This window comes from Ictalurus furcatus, chromosome 15 (genome assembly GCF_023375685.1).
Source record: "Ictalurus furcatus strain D&B chromosome 15, Billie_1.0, whole genome shotgun sequence".
NCBI lineage: Eukaryota > Metazoa > Chordata > Actinopteri > Siluriformes > Ictaluridae > Ictalurus > Ictalurus furcatus.
Window position 1 is genome coordinate 22012209 of NC_071269.1, and position 16971 is coordinate 22029179.

General features: G+C 38.4%; 1 protein-coding gene across 1 annotated transcript; it reads right to left on the reverse strand.

Moving 5' to 3' along the window:
- Positions 1-7459: 7459 nt before the first annotated feature.
- Positions 7460-9887, reverse strand: tcf21 (transcription factor 21). Its single transcript, XM_053644439.1, has 2 exons — positions 8787-9887; positions 7460-8007 (listed from the first exon to the last, which is right to left on the reverse strand). Exons 1-2 carry the CDS (start codon positions 9264-9266, stop codon positions 7918-7920), a joined length of 570 nt encoding a protein of 189 aa, XP_053500414.1. The 5' UTR covers positions 9267-9887; the 3' UTR covers positions 7460-7917.
- Between the last annotated feature and the right edge of the window lie 7084 nt (positions 9888-16971).

A 16971-nucleotide genomic window follows, 5' to 3' on the forward strand; every position in this document is an offset into this window, starting at 1 on the left:
CTACCTAAACATTGTTGCAGTGCAAGTACACCCCTTCATGGCCACGGTATTCCCTAATAGCAGTGTCCTCTTTCAGCAGGATAATGCGTCCTGCCAAGAGGTCTTGTGGAGTTCATGCCTCGATGGGTCAGAGCTGTTTTGGTGGTACAAGGGGGACCTACATAATATTAAGCAGGTAGTTTTAATGTTATGGCTGATTGGTGTATATCACACCGTGTCAGTTGGTATCGGATGTTGGTATCAGAGCATTTTAATAATAGTAATAGATGGATACCCAATACCAGCATATGTCTCCATACATCTCTATTTATAATCATCATTTTTAGGTTTGCTTCTATGTATAATGGAGATGAACTCAGTGAAAATCATTTACAGCGTGACGACTGTTAGGATGAGCAGCGGCGGTCGAGACCTCCGATAGAGACCTGACACCGAGATTTAACGTCTGTCCTGTTTTATACCAGCCCTAAGCGCCCATCATAAACTTTAACCCACACACATACACACACTTTTCCAGCGCTGAGTGTGTGTGCAGTTACAGTGAATGGCAATGTTCTTTCTCAAGAGGTTTGGGCAACCGTCCAACAAAACAATTAAGACATCTTCTCTCAGTGCATGGGAATCCTGGGCCCCTGCAATTTCCTAATGAGCAATACCCTCCTCCTCTTCCTCCTCCTCCTTCCTCTATTCTACAGGCAATGCTCGGCCAAATCCCAGTGTTCTCGGCGGTGGTCCATCTGTGATGGAGCCTCACCACAGCCATGATGGATATGATGAGCTGCGTCCGTCCAGGAAGTCAGGGGGATGCTCTTAAAGCTACAGTTAGTGTGTGTAAGCAAGACAGGGGGAGAGGGAAAGAGAAAGATAAAGAGAGATATCTTCCTCCTGGAAGATTTTTTTAAAGGATAGTATGTGAGAACCCAGTATTCATGCAAGCTGACTTGTGGGAAACATGCAGCCATATTACCGTTTTATGAACATTTATGAACGATGTATAAATATCACTAGCTATGTAAAAATGTCAAATGGAGTACTATTACAGAATGAGGCCAAAAGTGGGCTAAATTTAATGTCAGTAGACGTTTTATTTTTATATCTTATCTCTCTATTGTTTTATTATTGTCTTGTCTTGTAATCTAAAAAAGACAAACATCCTGCTACATTTCCTTTCCATTGACTGATTTGTTTGTGAAAACTTTTTGTTCCATGAACTTTAGGCCTTTAGTACAGTCTGGATTGCTAAGAAAACAATAGATCACAGCAGGAACATCATACAGTCCCCTCCGAAACTATTGGAACAGCAAGGCCAATTCGTCATTATTATTTTTTTTGTTGTAGACTGAAGATATTTAGGTTTGAGATCAAAAGATGAATATGAGAAGAGACTTTCAGCTTTTAATTCCTAGTATGTTTATGTAGTTGTGTTAAATGACACAGAACATTTGGTATCAGACCACCCAATTTATGGGTGAGCAAAATTATTGGAACATGTGACCGACAGGTGTTTCTTGTTACCCAGGTGTGTCCCTGTTAGATTGATTTTTTTAAACAGTAAATAGCTCTGAACATCTACTCTTGGTGTTAGCCTTCAGGTTCACCTGTGAAGACTGCATTTGGTGTTAAAAAGGATAAACCAACATGAAGATCAGAGAGCTGTCTATGGGAGAAAAACAAGTCATACTCATTTTGAAGCTGGGAAAAGAGGGAAAATCAAATCAGAGGCACTGCACAAACACTGGGCATAGCCAATATGACAATTTGGAATGTCCTGGAAATGAAAGAAACCACTGGTGTACTGAACAACAGACACCGAATGGGTCGGCCAAGGAAATCAACTACAGCTGATGACAGAAACATTGTGAGAGCTGTGAAGAAAAACCCAAAAACAACAGTCAGTGACATCAACAACCTCCACAGGGCAGGGGTGAACGTATCACAATCCACCATTCGAAGAATGACTTTGAGAGCAGAAATCGAGGCCATACCACAAGATGCAAACCACTCACCAGCAGTAAGAATCGGATGCTGATGGAACAATTATTTGTAACTCACAACTTAAGTGATAAGAGGAACTAACTTGTTTTGCGGACATTCAGCACAACTATAAACAGATCAAAAGTAAAACTTCTTTCTTTAATTAAAAGAACAATGAAGCATCGGCAAACTGTTGCTTTGTATGATCGCTTCCACCCCGTCATTGATTATTTTCCCATAACTGCACAACCCATCATGTTTTATTCCTTACGGAGCATGCAAACCTTCTTAAAACCTTCTTAAAAATGGGACACTTAGCAAAACAAACAGGATTTTCCAGTCAGGAACAAAACCACAGCCAGGCAAACACCAAGAAAACCAGCAATGTGAAAATGTAGGGTAGCACGCTCATAAATCAGTGCTAACTTTGGTGGTGATCGGACGTTCCTGCTTTTCTTCATTTTGTCTCCATTGTCAGCAAATTCATGTCCAAATGCAGTTATCCTCCCTCTTCCAACACAGCACTTTGATAAATTCCATTTCCGTTTCAACTTCGTTGGCGGGTCTGGAGTTACATTCCTCACTCTCATAACTACAAATAATCCCTATTAGTTTCACTGTAGAAACGACGTATTTTACCATTATCACTGATGGTTAGATCACAAAATGAATGAATGAATGATATGCTGAGACTTGAGGACTTAATGAAAACATGCTCACCAACGTGCTGACCTCTGGTTAGCCTTTTCTGAAATTAATGACCCGTGCTCTTATTACAGAGGCAGACTGGCTGTACCTGAAATGCATGATTTATCAATTTTTTTATTTCTTTACAGAAATCCGTAATGAGCCAACCACAGGCTACGGGTGAGGAAACTCTGATAGGAACCCATCCTTTTTTGGGTCACACTAGATAGCAGGTAATAGATTTTTTAGCAATGACAGTATAGAGTTATCTCATGATTGTATAAATCAAGGCCAGCTTATAGTTGAGCTGCTCTTGTGCTTGAAGTGAGTGCCAAAACATGAAGGTTGGGTTCCACTGTGACTCCCTAATTATATTGCTGGTTAATCATTTGTGCATGGTGAGGTGTCCAAAACAGTTCTCACTTCCAAGCTAATCAATCTTGAAATCATTCTTGCCAAAGGGATCTCATCTAAGTCACAATGTTGAGCTAGCTGGCTGTCTACAGATAAGTGCCAAATTAAAAGATTTTTTTTTTTTTTTTTTTTTTTAAATAAAGTTTATCTAACACACAGATAGTCTCTAGGTACTGTATATACTTCTGGGCAAAAAATGAGCCAAATCTAAATGGCAAAATATTAAGCTTTTAATGGTCTTATCAACTTATTGGTCAGGAAATTAGCAAGAATTAAACAAATAGATAAAGTAACTTATTAAACGAGCAAATGGTGGCACAGGAGGTCTCAGAAGTGTATTTGTTTAATTTTTGCTCATTTTCTAACCAATGATTTGTTGTTAAAGGCTTCATATTTTGCCATTTGGGGCTTTTTTATTTTTGTGCCCAGTAGTGTAATTGCACATATACACCACATACACCATTATAATGTAATACTTCATTTTAAAGAGTGATACTAACAAACGTCCATGCTGACTAGCCATTTATGTTTATCTACTTTTAATGAAGTTTTTCCTCGGTGTCAAGTTTTCCAGCTCAGTTATGTCCTATCATTCTTATACTGACATTCTTAGCTAGCACTTTAAGTTCAACTAACTTCAGCAACAGCCCCTTGCTGCAATTCCATTTATCTTATTTCATAGCACGCTAGGATGGCATGGCCGTGCCTCACAGGTCCAGGGTTTGATCCTGAGCTTAGGTTACTGTCTGGGTCACGTTTCACATGTTCTCCCCATGTCTGTGTTTGTTACCTCCCAGTTCTCCGGTTACCATTCCCCTTCCAAACCATACCAGTACTTGAACTGGCTATACTAATTTGCCTGTAGGATTGAAGGAGTGTGCAAATGTCTATGTGGAGAATACACACTGAAGCCAGGGTGTATTCCTGACTCATTTCCCAGTGTTCTTGGGATAGGTTATGGATTTACCATGACCCTGACCACGAAGCAGTTACTGAAAATGAATGAAAGCTAGTTATCTAGGTTTAGCTGAAGTTTTCCAGCTCAACAGGGGGTCACGATGAGATGATCATCTTCTCTCTACCTCCTGAAGTCCTAGCCAATGAGTTGCTTGTCTGCATCTCTCTAATTACCATGGAACAAAAATCCTGAGTGAATTTTTTTTTGTTTGTTTTTTTCCAGGAAATGACACTACAAAACTTGCACACTTGCAAAATACCAATATGATGACGCTATAAAACAAAAATCTATGAAAAATGACCTGAAGTATAACTTACACATATGGGACAGCTCTGGTTATTGCACTTAATTAGGCCACTAATCCAGCTATAATAATCCAAACAGCAAAGAGCTACTATTTTATATGATCTATAAATAAAGCCTATGATGGTGAAATGAAATCAAAGAGACCTGTCATGGTGCTTAAAGCTCTGCTGTGCTAAAGTAAATCTCCTCCTATCACACCTCGCCTCAAGACTTATCAACAGATTTCAGGATGATCAATGTTGCTTCACTGCTCAGCCGTGTGTGTGTGTGTGTGTGTGTGTGTGTGTGTGTGTGTGTGTGTGTGTGTGTGTGTGCGTGTGTGTGAGCCTCCCTCGCTCGCCACAGTCTCAGATCAGCCCTGCAGCTTCTCCTTATAATAACACTATGTGATGGATGGTGGCGGCGAGCTTGTTATTGTCTTTGCGCCATCAGATCTTTTACTCCTTCAGTGAGTTTGGTCTTTTCGGTGAGAGGGCAGAGAAAACTAAGCTTGAAGGAGGAAATGGTCCTGTATGTGGCAGCACAAGGTGAACATCCCCAGTGTTGTATGGATAAAACAACAACAACAACAACAACAACAACAAAAAAAAACCCACAGGATTTCTGTGTTGTTATTGTTTCTTGTAAAGTATGATTTAGGTAATAAATTTCCTTCTATGTGCTTCTACATACAGAACATACAGCTGCAAGTTCAAAAGGGTTCAAGATTTTAAAGAAACCGTTTGGCTGAAATGGAAATTCACACCATTTTCCACTTGCCCAAATGTAGTTGATCATCCAAGACATGTTTGTTGTTTCTAGGTTTGCACTGGAACTATGAGATTAATGTCGCTGAGATGAAGTTACATTCTGTAAACTGCATGCTTAAATTATTAGGAGATCGTTTGGCTAATTCTGGACACTTAATAAAATAAATAAATAAATAACAATAACTGTGAATAAAATATGCATTCGAAATGACTATTTTCACACTGAAAGTTCTAAGCATAAAAGTGTTATTTACTGACTAGCTTGCCTCTTGTAATTTACGGATCATTTGCGTTCAAGGTGTGCCGCACACTTTTTTTTTTTTTTTAAATTAGGGTACTAAGCTGTACCTTTCCATGTCACTGGGGTGATACCTTTATCTTTTCTGCTTTTAATATGCATCTTTCCACTGGAAATGTGAATATAGTGTACATTAGAAAAGGATTTAATAGAGTAAAGCTTTTTAAAAAGGTACACTACATGCAGCATTCGAGATAAAACTTACATAATATTAAACGTTAAAGAAGAAGGTGTACACTTGATGATACCACTCCAGCGACAGTGAAAATGACATTTTAATACCCTGTCCAATATTTGAGCATCAGAAGTATTTTGAACATTTTAAAATGTACTTCTGTTATTACTTTAAAGCATGCATTTCTCCAAAAAAAACAAAACACAAACTAAATCTATAATGTATTTTTTCCCCCTTAATAAATAAATAAATAAATAAATAAACAAATAAAACCCCAGGAATGTTGCTTTAAGTGAACTCGAATGTTGCCGAGTTAAAGGTGACATTGGCCGTCCTCTCTGTAATTCTCGGCAACTCCCCTCCTCGGAGAAGTGCGGCATAAATATCTGTCTGTGCGGTATAAACAGATCGGTCACAACCCCGAGCCAAATTAAACAACCAGATTAAGAGCTCTACACTGCTTCACTGCAAACAGCCACCACGCCACATCACTTCTTTTTATTTCTTTTATTCCCTGCCCTTCTTAAGCACCATCAGATTACATCAGTGACCTGCTTTTGTCGAGTTGTTTGTTAGACTTTTGTTTTCTTGAACTTTTAATGAAACTCAGATATATAGTGGATACAAGTCGGAGAGGATTATTATCATTCTTTGAGCAACACGGCTTAATCTAAACTCATTTGACAAAAACGTTTACGATTAAAAATAGTTTTATAGTGTAGGCTAAACTACCTGATGATCTATTAGTGGTATAAATATAAAATAAAGCAAAAAAACAAAACAAAAACCCAATGCAGTCTTGAATTATGCAAAAATAAACAAGCACAGCACACTCTTAGAGTACTAAACTGTACCATTCCTTGTTCTAAGGTAGAAACATCATTTATACCTTTAGTATGTTATACTTCAAAAGGGTGCATACTGTAAAGATTTACATTAAAAGAATTACAGTCTAATTATATACCTTAAATCTTTTTTTAACAGTACTCTATATCCATATTTCCAAGTGAAAGATACATATTAAAAGGTACAAAAGAGAACAGTACCACGTCTATGATAAAGAATACTGTATTAGAGGCATAAATATATTTTTAAAAAAATAATAATTTTTTTTTTTTAAAAAATTAAGCACAATTCAGGATTGAGTTGTGAATTAGATGCGAACGAGCATGCTGTTTGATTTGCTTTACACGCTTAGAGTACGAAACTGCACCATGCCTTGTTGTTGGAGTGGCACTGTCCAGTTTGTACCTTTTGTACTTTTAATCACTTTTACATATAGAAGGTGCATAGTGTACGTTTACACTAAAAGATCATTACAGTCCAGTTATCTAGCTTATATATTTTTAAAGGTACACTGTATCCACATTTCCAAGTGGAAAGGGCATATTAAAAGGTACAAAGGAGAACCACAACAACAAAGAATTGTGCATTAGTGGCATAAATATAAATTTAAGAAAAGAAAGCGAAATTATGGATTTGTTATGAGTTGCAATGCAAAATAGCATAGTTTTTCCATTTGCCTTATATATGTGGCCTGCAAAATGCAACTAAATTCAATATTTCTTTCGTATTTTGCACCATTCTGTAAAACAGGTGAGATATAAATCCAGTTAGATACAAATGAACACTATTATTCATTCACATGGATTTTTAGGGGTTTCTTCGCATAAATAGGCTTGCCTAAGCCTTTTCCCCTGCAGCACACGGCATCTTCCTCTCACTTGCTGATGCAATAAGGCGTTAGGAGGACATGATAAGAAAGTTCACGCAGGTCAGAAAAAATAAATAAACACCAACTATCTAAGATCCATCAAAAGCCCTTCAAGAACGATAAATTAAAAAAAAAAAAAAAAAAAAAACGCCATGCAATCTACACAGCAACACCAGCTATAATGTCAAATATCAAAATATTTTATTTACAATCAATATAATGCTGTCCTTCCAAACTATTTACACTGCAATAAGTTGCACTTGGAGACAACATACGTCACCAAAAGCATAAAGCTTATCTATATAGACTAGCCTATATACACATGTTTTTGCATTAAAAAGTGATTAAGCTAGATTCATCTAGACAGAAAAAAAAATTGCATAAAACCCACACACTGTACGTCCTCGAACCAGCAAGGAAAGAAATGCGAGTTGATTTAAATAAAAAAAATATATATACAGTTTCTCTGTACAGGAAGACGCGTCACTGGTCCCTCCGTTAATTCCCACCTCGTGCCTTTTCGCTTTTGAACAAGAGATGATGTGCTTTCGGTGCTTTCGGTATATATAAAAAACCCCGGAATATGTTTCTATTAAAAAAAAAAAAAAAAAACTTGTCCGTGTTTTTAGGGTTAAAGTCCTCTCAGGATGCGGTGGTGCCGCATAATCTGGTGGAGTTCAGCATCTCTTTAAGATCGTTTTCCGGTTTCCCCGCCACCATGAACGGCCACGTCTGAGGAAAAAAGAAAAAAACTTTTTTTTTTTTTTTTTACATTTTTTAAAAATAATATTTCAATAATTTGTAATCTTTTTCTTTCTTTCTTTTTTTTTTTTAGCAGAATTATTTTTAATTAAGTTGCATGCCCCAAAATAATAAGAACAAAATGAGCACTGATGTTGAAAAGTGTAATTTACTGTAAATGCAACTCGAAATGTATATAAAAAATTAAATAAATAAATAAAAAATAAAAGTGCATGCAAAGTTGATTTTTTTTTTTTTTTCCCAGCTCATATTTACGAGTTGGGCCTACAGGCCTGTGTCTCCACCTTCAACGATGAACTAGCTATCTTCCTCTAATTATTCTTTTCCATGTATCCATTAAAATGATTTATTATTTAATTACTGAGGTGGAAAAAAAACCCCTCCACTTCAGCACATACACGCACGGAAAAAAATGGTTTAATAAACTCTTAGTGTTCTCAGTACTTGTATACACACTTTAGGTGTAAATAAATGTTGTTTTGCACATTTACAACATTCAGCATTCTACATTAGATTGAAGCGCACGCGGTGTTTCTCAACACGCTCACGTGTATAAAACACTAAGGTTTAATCCTATAGGTTTTCAATTAACATCTATTGTTAAAAATAAATAAATAAGTAAAATAATAATAATAAATAAATTGAACCCTGTAAGGATTAGTGCAAGCATTACAAGTGTTACATGAGCGTTAGTGTGTTTGCATCTTTGCTTTTGAATAACAGACCGGACACGTCAGTGCGTCTCTTACCAGGTTAACGGGATGGATGTATCCGTGCTCGTGCTTATCGTTGGCTAAGATCTGGCGCAGGTGGGCGATGTAACTCGACGCGAGCCGCAGTGTGTCCAGTTTGGACAGCTTGGTGTCCGGTGGTACCCACGGCAGCGTGGTCTTCAGCCGCGAGAACGCTTTGCTCAGCACGCGCATCCTCGCCCTCTCGCGCGCGTTCGCCGCGTTCCTCTGAACCTGTTTTCCCTCGTGGGCGACGCCGCCTCCGCCTCCACCTCCACTGGACACCGGTCTGCGCGAGGACGCAGCGGTTTTGCGCCGCTTGCCCGGCGCGTGTCCGGTGAGCTCAGTGGCCGCAGATCCCTCGCCGTTCGAGCTGTCCTCGGCGCTTTCGCGTGATGCGCCGGCCGACGTGTTCCCGCACGAGCCGAACGGCAGCAGACCGTCTAGCAGTTCCGAGTCGTGGAACTCGTCCGCGTCGCTGATAGAGCCGGTGGACATGACGAGTGGGGAGAAATGAAAAACTTCTCGTGCTTTCAGCCCAGAGAGCACTGTCTTAAAGCGTGTGCCTTATGTGTTACACTCACATGAGGTGTGTGAGATACATGAAACGTGGAGACGTCCAGATTGTCGGAACTGGCTATTTATGTGGCGCGCGCAGGGGCGGGACGTGATCACACAGGGGAGGAATCTCCTGCTGGAACGAGAAGACACACACACACACACACACACACACACACACTCTCTCTGTGGCCGTGGTGCTCACTTTTGTGCACTTTATAAATGATTTTGCTCTAACACACCTGGCTTTAACATATCACCCCACCCCCTATGTCTCAAAATCATATTTTTCCTATGAGTGTGAGAGCACTAAACTGTACCTTTCCTTGCCACTGGTGTAGTACCTTCAGTTGTACCTTTACTATGTAGCCCATATTTGAGCTAGAAAGATGCATGTAGTGTCCCTAACAGGTTCAATTATGTACCCTAAACCCTTTAAAGTTTCCATATATGAAAGTACGATTTAATGATAACCTTTTGTCCTGAGATGATTTTGGGAAGCTCAACCCAGTTAACCTGCGAGCCATGTGATTATATGTAGACTATATAGCCAAAAGTTTGTGAACGCATGACCATCACTCCCATATGTGGTTCTTCCAGAAAACTGCTGCCACAAAGTTAGAAGAACACGATGGTCTAGAATGTCTTTGTATGCTATAGCGTTACAATTTCCCTTCACTGGAATTAAGAAGCCCGAACCTGTTCCAGCGTGATGATGCCCCTGTGCACAAAGTGACATCCATGAAGACACGGTGTGCCGAGTGTCCTGCACAGAGCCCTGACCTCAACCCCAATGAACTCCTTTGGGATGAACTGGAACACCGACTGCACCCCAGACCTCCTCAACATCCCAACATTAGTACCTGATCTCACTAATGCTCTTGTGTCTGAATGATCATAAATCCCCACAGCCACGCCCCAAAATCTAGTGCAAAGCCTTCCCAGAAGAGTGGAGCTTATTATACCAGCAAACGGGGACTAAACGGACTGGAATGGAATGTTCAAAGAGCACATATGGGTGTGATGGTGTCCACATATTTTCAGGTAAATAGTATAGTTTCCGTGTATATTCTCATGGACTGGCATCCCTTCCAGGGTGCATGCCAGTGTTCCAAGTATCCTGAGCAGGATAAAGCATGAACGTCCAGTACACTGAAAAGGAACGTGTACTGGGTACTGTATGTACCTTACTATTGTCTCTAATATCATGATAGTGTGTATTTTACTGCTGTGTCTTACTGATATATATATATATACAATAGATATATATATATTGATTTGTGTACTGTTCACTAAGATATTCCACAACAATAATTATACATAAAGATCTATCTTGAGTTTGTTTCTTGACTCCTGAGAAAAGCCTTCACACATTCAAGAAGCACTTCCTTCCTGAATCATGTAGCATTCACACTTTTAGAACTTAGCCCTATTGTTTATTTTCTTAAGTCTCTTTCAGAATTTTGAGTCTTGGGATTTAAAGCTTACACTAAAGGCACAGCATGCTACAGCTATCGAGAATCAATTTTTAGGGACAGACTTGATGTCCAGAATGATTCACTCTACTAATGTCCAAGGGCAATTTAACCCACATGGACTTTATATCCATAAACTGAATAATTCAATTACAGAGAATCACCATGTACGCCTTTAGAGACACCTCTCATAATCATGCATTCCTATGATGTTGTCCTAAAACAGGGACTTCTTTAACTGTAAAATAAATTCCACTGAGATTTACTTCATAAACATATTCAAATATTAGGCTAATTATTCAAACATGCACAATAATATTCTAGATAATTGTTGGTGCTATAGAGCTTTTTATTCCTGACCCTTACATTCAGAGAACACATTAGGTCCAAGCTTTTCCATCACTGAGTTTTAGATTAAACCCAGCGTGACCAGTCAAACAGGTGAATAATTATAAGATATCAATAATTCATTACTAAAATAGCTTTGGTAATGGTTATTTGTGGGGGGAAAATTATTCTGGGTATGCTTTATGGACCCCATGAGAGAACTTTTCACAACACTGGTATACATAATATGTATACTAAGCCAGTAATTAAAGTTAGCACTTATGTAAATAATTTAATAATATTATATAACATTATATAATAATAATAATAATAATAATAATAATAATAATAATAATAATGTAATAATATTACAAATAAACAAGATTTTAAAATATTTAATTATGTGAAAAAATAAATGCTATAAATATTTTATGCAAATGTGTAAGTATTTAATCATATAAATATTTTATATGATGTACACCAAGTGAATCTTATTTTCCAATGCTTACGAATAATAGTTAAATAGTTACAAAATCAGTATTTAAAGAAAAAATGTATAAACCGGAAACATTATAAACAGCACATTTTAAGAAATATTTGAAATATTCAAAAATCAAAAAAAGTCAATTTTGTTTAATGTCTTAGACTCACTATTTCACTCAGCACTTCAACAGAAAATACTAACTGCGTTTATTTATAGCACACACACAGTCTAATATGATAATGATGATATGCCTAATATCCGGAGGGGGAGTGAATCATGACCGGAAGTGAGAGCACCTGCTCGCCCCATTGACTTAGCAGGTGGCATGTTGAGAATTTAACAACTGTCACCGGAAATACCATTTACACACGCGCGCTGATGTGATGTCATACTGTATAGAGTAATTACGCAGAGCCCCCCACACGCACGCGCGGGCGCGCGCGCACATGCACGCACACACACACACACACACACGATCTCCATCCACAGGACAGGCTCAGATGAAGCCCTGGCGCCTCGGAGCACTCGGGTGTAACTGATACCCCCCGCGTCCCACAACACCGTGTTTAGATTTTTAATGCGCCCCCCCAGCTCTGGGTTTTAACCCCCCTCCCCCCAACCACAACCGGCCCTGCGCGAGCCAAAACATCCCGCGCGCGGTGTGGAAGTGGCGCGGTTAAAGAGCAGCTCTGACAGAAGCTGGAGATGGGGTGATGATTGCTACGACGCACGCTGCAGGAAACCAGTTCACTTTGTCTAGTGCATGAGGATTGAGGTCGCATACAGAATGGCGCTGTGCTCACTACATGAGTGCACTTAGTCAAGGGTGTGACACGGCTGAGTTCTATGTCCTGCCTAGTGCACTACGGGTCCGAAATGAAGTAGTCTGACATCCGGAATATTACTGAGCACACTTTGTTACGTCACTCATAGGCTACATGAATCAAAGTATTGATTTTAATAATTCAGTACAAGTATACTAAAGCAGAAACACGTAATCTTGTATTCATGTTTTCTATATTTGATCTCACTATTTAAAAAAAAAAATCTATTATTGCATTTTACTTTCTTTGATTGACATGTTTCATACTTCCAGTTCCCACAGTGTATAAATTGTACTTTACAGAAAGACTATCCATCCATCCATCTTCTATACCGCTTTATCCTTTTCAGGGTCACGGGGAAACCTGGAGTCTATCCCAGGGAGCACGGGGCACAAGGCGGGTGACACCCTGGACAGGGTGCCAATCCATCGCAGGGCACAATCACATACACATTCACACACCCATTCATACACTACGGACACTTTAGACATGCCAATCAGCCTACCATGCATGTCTTTGGACTGGGGGAGGAAACCGGAGTACCCGGAGGAAACCCCCGCAGCACGGGGAGAACATGCAAACTCCGCACACACGGGGAGAACATGCAAACTCCGCACACACAGGGCCACGGTGGGAATCGAACCCCCAACCCTGGAGGCGTGAGGCGAATGTGCTAACCACCGTGCCACCCCACAGAAAGACTAAATTTTCCTTATTATAAATTCAGTATAAATTAAGTGCTGTGAATTTAATTCCTCTAAATTTTATATTCTTCTGCTGCGTCCCAATTCGCCCACGATCCATCCTAAACAGTATCCGAGATCAGAATTAGCGTGTCCCAAATCGTAGTAACCCAAATGAGTATCCTGATGGTCTACTATTTCCGGTAGATTTTCGAAGTGTGGCTCCTTGGACACTTTTTCAGCTAATATCGCACGCAGTTCCTTGCACAAGGGAGGAGGAGGAGTTTTGTGACGGTTTGCCTTTTGACGCATTTTTGTGTACAGGAAATGTGTAAAAATAAATCAAGGGAATGGTAAATTAAATGATATAGTACAAATTATATAAGGAATAATGAATGAAGAAAAACTGAAATGTAACGAGGAGTTTGTTTACGGTGACGGTGTGCGTAACTAGGCAACAACGTTCTCTTCCTCTTCTGTTATGTCCCAGTACGTTCATACTATTTTGCTACACACTCAAAAGTATGTACTTTTTCTTCACAAAAACAGTACATACTTTTAATGCATAGTATAAGTTGGCGAACTGAGACGCAGCATTAGATTAATTAATATTCAAAAGAATGAAAACTTCTAAATGAAAACTTACTGACTTTATGAAAAACCACATACATTTCACACGTGACGTCATGTGAATATTTGAGTAACATGATGACGTGGAATAATATGCGAAGCTGCATTTGTTTTTTTAACGTGTGATGACATATTACTGACATATTTGCAATGGTGTCCATAAGAACATAAAGAGATCTTATTCTTATTTAGCATTTCCTTTAAATAGCAAAATACTTTCTTTAACAACTTGATTTCACACATCATTTTAAACTTTGTTGTGTTTTTACATGGAGAATGCCTTACTGTTTTTCTTTTTCATGTGACATTCGTCAATTATTATTAGTTCGCAACTGATAACCGCTCGTCTGCTGGTCCACGGAGCGTGAGGTGTGAGATGGTGGTACAGGAGATGGGTGATGATCCTCCAGAGATCTGACCTCTGACATCTCAGAGTTCCGGTATCTCTGAGACAGCGAGCTCTTCCTTCTATCACTCTCGGCCATCAAAACACCCTTAATCTGGCCCCAATTAGCTAGTCTACTGACCTTCCCCAGACAGGGAGGGCTCGTTAGCGGTTTGTTTTTAGTTGCAGTGTCATATAACCTTAAGTAAGGTGTTGCACTGAGGAACAAACAAACATGGGCTCAGTGCAGGAATTAGGTAGAGGCTTGTGTTGGTTTTCTCAGACACTGAACTGTTTTCTCAGACAAATCCAGATTCTTCATGCAGCTGCTTATAAAAGACCACTTTATAAAAGCCCACTTCGCTGATGAATTCTCAAATCTGATTGGTCAGAAGGTGGTGATTAATTTTCTAATGGTAGCTCCTGCTGCAAGGCAAATCACACGTTTATTTTAATGCTCAAATGTGTGGTTATTTAACAAAAAAGAACCATACACTTATTTGTATAGTGAAGCTTTCAGTAAAGAGATGTTTATTTAACATTTTTCAGTCCGTACTAACTTTTTTGTGATTGTTGCAGCCAAAAATGCTTGATTTTCCTGCGGCTTTTTTCAAAATGTGCAATGCAATTTATGGAGATTTTTTTTTGCAGAAAAGTACATGATTTCTGCAAATCTCAGCTCAAGTCTGCAGATAATCAGCAGTAATAATATATATATATATATATATATATATATATATATATATATATATATATATATATATATATATATATATATATTGCAAGCTCCTCCGAATATTGCGGAGTTTGCTTGATTTTGTGTTCATTTCTGCAATCGCAAAAGCGCACAATCTTTGCAGGACTGATGGAGGGAGTCTCGAGTGTCAGCACTTTACGTAAAACTGTAACCAAATTTTCTGACATTTGATGTCTAAGGATGCTGCGTATTTTCAAGTTATCAATATCAAGCTACTTTTTTTTTGTCTTGTTAATTTCAAGAGAAAGTGCGGGAACAACTGTTTATACAGTGCCCTCCACTAATATTGGCACCCTTGGCAAATATGAACAAAATATGAACAATTTCCTGTTCCTAGTCACCCAGGTGTACTAAGAAAAATGTAACATATCAATGGGAATATACTTCAAATATATTTTTCTCATATGAATTAATCAAAGTGCCAATATTGGTTGCACACCTATATTTAACAAATATATATATTTTTGATAAACCTGTGTTTTGTTTGCAATTGTTTGATATTCATGACAGCAGAGTATTTTTCTGAATTTTTTAAGCAAAAGATTAAACAATAAAGACAATTTTTCATAGCCTTCTTTGCTCATATTTACCAAGGGTGCCAATATTAGTGGAGGGCGCTGTATTCACTACAACGCAAGTCTTAAGAAGAACTAACATGTTTTGTCGACGATCCACAACAATAAACGTAACTGCTCAATGGATATAAAGTATGACATTATTATTTATTAAAGAACAAGAAGTTGTAATCATTGGCAAATTGCTGTGGTATAGAAGGAATAAAACATGTCACAAGCTGCTTTACAGGAAAGTAATGGATAGTTCTGATAATCCAAAGCATACAATTGATATGTTCACACTGCACATCCTGACTGACATGCTACTATATATGAAACATGACCCATACATATAGTACTGTCCTGAAAAGACCCTGCTATATACCATGTGATAATTGCAGTAGCTTTTTCCAGCCTAGATATCTTGCTTTGTTTCTGACGCACAGTGACGTGGACATTTTCACAACAGAGGGTCAAACTGAAACACTGTTTTATTAACGTGATCTTGGTTTGTCTCTTTCTCTTTCTCATGGGTGGGCTAGTAAAATGAAAATAAATAAAAAAAACGATGCAAGATTGATAGTCGCAGTTCAGTGTTAAAGAGATAGCTTAAAATAGCCCCAGTATTCCCGGACCACAAATCCAGTCACAGATCTGGCTCGCACTCATCTTCAACTCCATGTCCCTCTGAGAGAAAGCAATCAGTTCATTAACTATGATCTTCATAGAGCTTAACTAAAACTACATGAAAGGTCACATCTTTCCCGTATCAGTACTGGTCCTTAAACATACAGGAATATGTGAAAGAGCTGGTCCAATGACTGTAGCATTTAGCATTAGGAAGAAAGGGTAAAGAAAAGTGTTCTTATGGTCTTTCAGCACTTCCTCTCACAGCTAAGACCAAGAGTCAAAAATGTCATTTATACAAGTCTCCATTTACGCCATTTCCATTTACCAAGAGTGCAGCTAACAACTAATGGAAGTCTGTCTCACCCAAAATCCATACTGTAAACATAACGTACACCTCAAATCACATCCCGTCCTTAAATATCATCACACAGATTTGCTAAAACAAAGCATGACTTACATGTGCAAAATGCTGTAATGTTGTTGGGCAGCCATCTTGGATTCTGGTTTCATTATGTGGACAGGGTTGAAGATTTTATAACATTGGCATACATTTAAAAAATTACATTACATAAAATAAAAGACTTAACATAAAACCATAAAAAGGGAATACATTACCAGACATGTGTGAGTTAAATTAATATGGCTGATCAGCACAAAACCGACATGGATTAGCAAAACTAATATGGCTATTAGCAAAGAAAGACACGAATTAGCAAAACTGATTGAGTTGATCAGCAGTGTATTGATATGAATTAGCTAAACTAATATGGCTGATTAGCACAAAACTGACATGGATTAGCAAAACTCATATAGCTATTAGCACAAAAAAAAGGCATGAATTAGACAAAATGATATAGTGGATTAGCACAAAACTTACATGAATTAGCAAAACTGAT